A 2,704-nucleotide genomic window follows, 5' to 3' on the forward strand; every position below is an offset into this window, starting at 1 on the left:
TTTACGTGTGTTACGACACAGTTAATTCATCTTTTAGACCCATCACACGACATTTGGACAGCACCAGAACCTGTGAAGGCGTTCTGCTTCCATCGCACCTGTTGGTCACCTTTAATCAGCCGCCTGCTATCATGCAACGTTTCGTCCAGGTGCTGCCTGTTTGGGTCACTTCGGTTCTGTAGGAGGTTCTACAGCTCGGCTCTGGACAGATTGGGTTCAGACTGCTGAATGTGTGCAGATAAAGGGCCCGGGCCACATCCACAGAACCACATCAACAGCTGATGTGGTTCTGTGGTTCTGGGTTTGATGCTTTCCTCACACATCTGGTGTCAAACTGGATCCTCAGAACCACTTGTGGACAACGACTTTGGCCTGAATCTGGATTAAATTCACCTGACTGGAGCAGCGTTGTTATTTATTCTCATTACTTCCACTAATTATCCTGTTCCAGCACTCTATGGAACATGGTGCAGTCTAAACGCTGGACCAGCTTTCTAATTACACTGAGATTAAGTGGTAATTTCATTTTCAGACTATCTTCAGCCAAAGATTGAGAGCCTGGTAGGATTTTTTTTTGCCTCCAAAACCTGTGCTGTCACTTTCAGCTCTCTGTCCTGACAGAGCTCACTTGTACAAGAGTCTATTTATCTGTTTCTATAAAGGTTGAATTGAAGCAGGGCTGACACGTTACCCACTTTTAAGACTCAAGACCTTAATTTTTGATCAATCTAGGGCTGGTGATATGGACCAAAGTTAATATCTCGATATTTTAAGATAAATCGCGATATACAATATATGTATGGATTTTTTTGTTCCCATAAAGTAATTAAAAAAAATCTATTTCTGAGTCAAAACTTTGTCCCAGTTGTCTCACAGTCACATTTATTAACTGTACAAAATAAATGTCTAAAATTAAAGTATTTACATTTTCTCTTCTTCATCCCTGATCTGCTTTAAAGGCCTTTTCATTGGTTTGTTTTTCCGAGAAACAAGCGATCTCTTCCTCCTCCGTTGATGCCATGACTGAAATGAAGGAATTTGTCATGAACAAATTTAAATCAGGTCCAGCGTGGCTGCGGGAGGTCTGGAGATTTCCTGGTGGACTGGTCTGATGTGTGGGCTGCAGGGCCAGTGCTCCCTGTTTTTTATTTTTCACAACTTTTTATTGACATCATATAAACACAGAACACCACTGCAGCTGGGGCTGCCAGCTCTGTTTTTTGTTTTTGTTTTGTGACCTGTCAATCAATCCAGTTGGCGTGTCAGCAAATGACCAATCGGCGACCTCAATTTGTCCCGAAGGTAAACGCCCCTCACCTGTGGAGCTGCTCTGCAGCCGCTCAGGGTGGACGCTCGAGTGCGACCCTCTGTGGACAGTGTCTGCATGGACTGAGGTCGGCCCGAGTCTGTGGAAGTCTTAAGTCTTGCTTCCACAACTCTCTCCCAGATCTTCATCGTGTGGCTCATCAACCTAACTCCCTGTAGTTTCAACTCTGAACATCACCTTGTTCTTAAAAATGGCCACCAGCTCTTCTTCTCCACTCCGCAGACATTTTCTCACCCTCACATATGCCATTGAATATTTGAGTCAAAAACTTAATCTAATCTGATTTAAACATTTTCTCTGACCTCAGCTGCTCAGCTCCACTAAACGCCCGACTGTGTGTGTGTGCGTGTGCGTGCGTGCGTGCGTGTGTTCCAGCAGGAGCATTGGTTTGAAAAGGCTCTGGGGGAGAAGAAAGGATTTGTCATTAAGAAGATGAAGGAGGACGGAGCATGTCTGTTCAGGGCTGTGGGTGAGTCTCTCTCTCTGTCTCACACACCCACACGCACACACGCACACACGCACACACCTGGTTTCTCCTCAGGTGAGTCCCTGCAGTTCCTCTTGTCGGCAGCAGGTGTCAGTGTTTGTTAATATTCAGATTTTTATTCTTCGTGCCGCTGCTTCCTTCTGTCTGGCAGCTGTAGATGTGTGGTTTCCATGGAAACAGTTTTAAAACAATGATTTCAGAATATTTGTTTTTATTTTATTAACCTTTATTTAAGCAGTTAAATCTTGATGTGATTTAACTGTTCGTCTCTGGTCTGTCGTTGATCCTGAACATATGTCAGACCGTCCGGTTTGTGTTTTTGTTGGTCCGGTCCGTTTAGTGGATCTGGTAGTTGACATGTGCTGAGTGTCGGCGTGAACTGAGACACACGTCACTGCAGGACTCTTGAAAAACACCAACTACAGAAAGACGAGTCCGCTGGACTCTGTCAGGTTATTTCTGGTTCCTCTCTTTATTTCCTGTGCTCGTTTCACAGAAGTCTGTATCTCTGTGTCTGTAAGGATTGTTGGTGACCACTTGGACCTCACACTACACCTGAGTCAGCTCTCAAGCTTTTGTGTTAAAGGTGCTTTCACAGCAAATGGACCACTTCCTGTTTCTGTCTGACAGTCCAGAAAACTGTCCTGGAAGACTCCACAGCCTCAGATGAACTCAAAGGACTTTTACAAACATTAACGAAACGTTCAGACTTTGTAGAACAAGATGCTTGGAGTGGTTATTTGTTCTGCTGGTAGCTGGAGTTGGACGGTTTAATGAAACATTTCATTAACAAACGTGATGAGCAGCTTGTCAGGTCCAGGGATGACCAGTCCTGGTCCTGGAGGGCCACTGTCCTGCATGATTTAGATTGTTCTCTGCTCCAGCACACC

General features: G+C 44.7%; 1 protein-coding gene across 1 annotated transcript in view; it reads left to right on the forward strand.

Annotated features, from left to right (window-relative positions):
- Nucleotides 1–1,702: 1,702 nt before the first annotated feature.
- The window catches only part of otud5a (OTU deubiquitinase 5a), a gene marked incomplete at its 5' end in the record, with an annotated part of 128,892 nt that continues 127,890 nt past the window's right edge, over nucleotides 1,703–2,704 (forward strand). The window contains 1 exon segment of the mRNA XM_037685074.1: nucleotides 1,703–1,796. Within this exon segment, the coding sequence (XP_037541002.1) occupies nucleotides 1,703–1,796 (94 nt within the window).

Source organism: Nematolebias whitei, chromosome 11 (genome assembly GCF_014905685.2).
Source record: "Nematolebias whitei isolate Nwh7 chromosome 11, NemWhi1, whole genome shotgun sequence".
Lineage (NCBI taxonomy): Eukaryota > Metazoa > Chordata > Actinopteri > Cyprinodontiformes > Rivulidae > Nematolebias > Nematolebias whitei.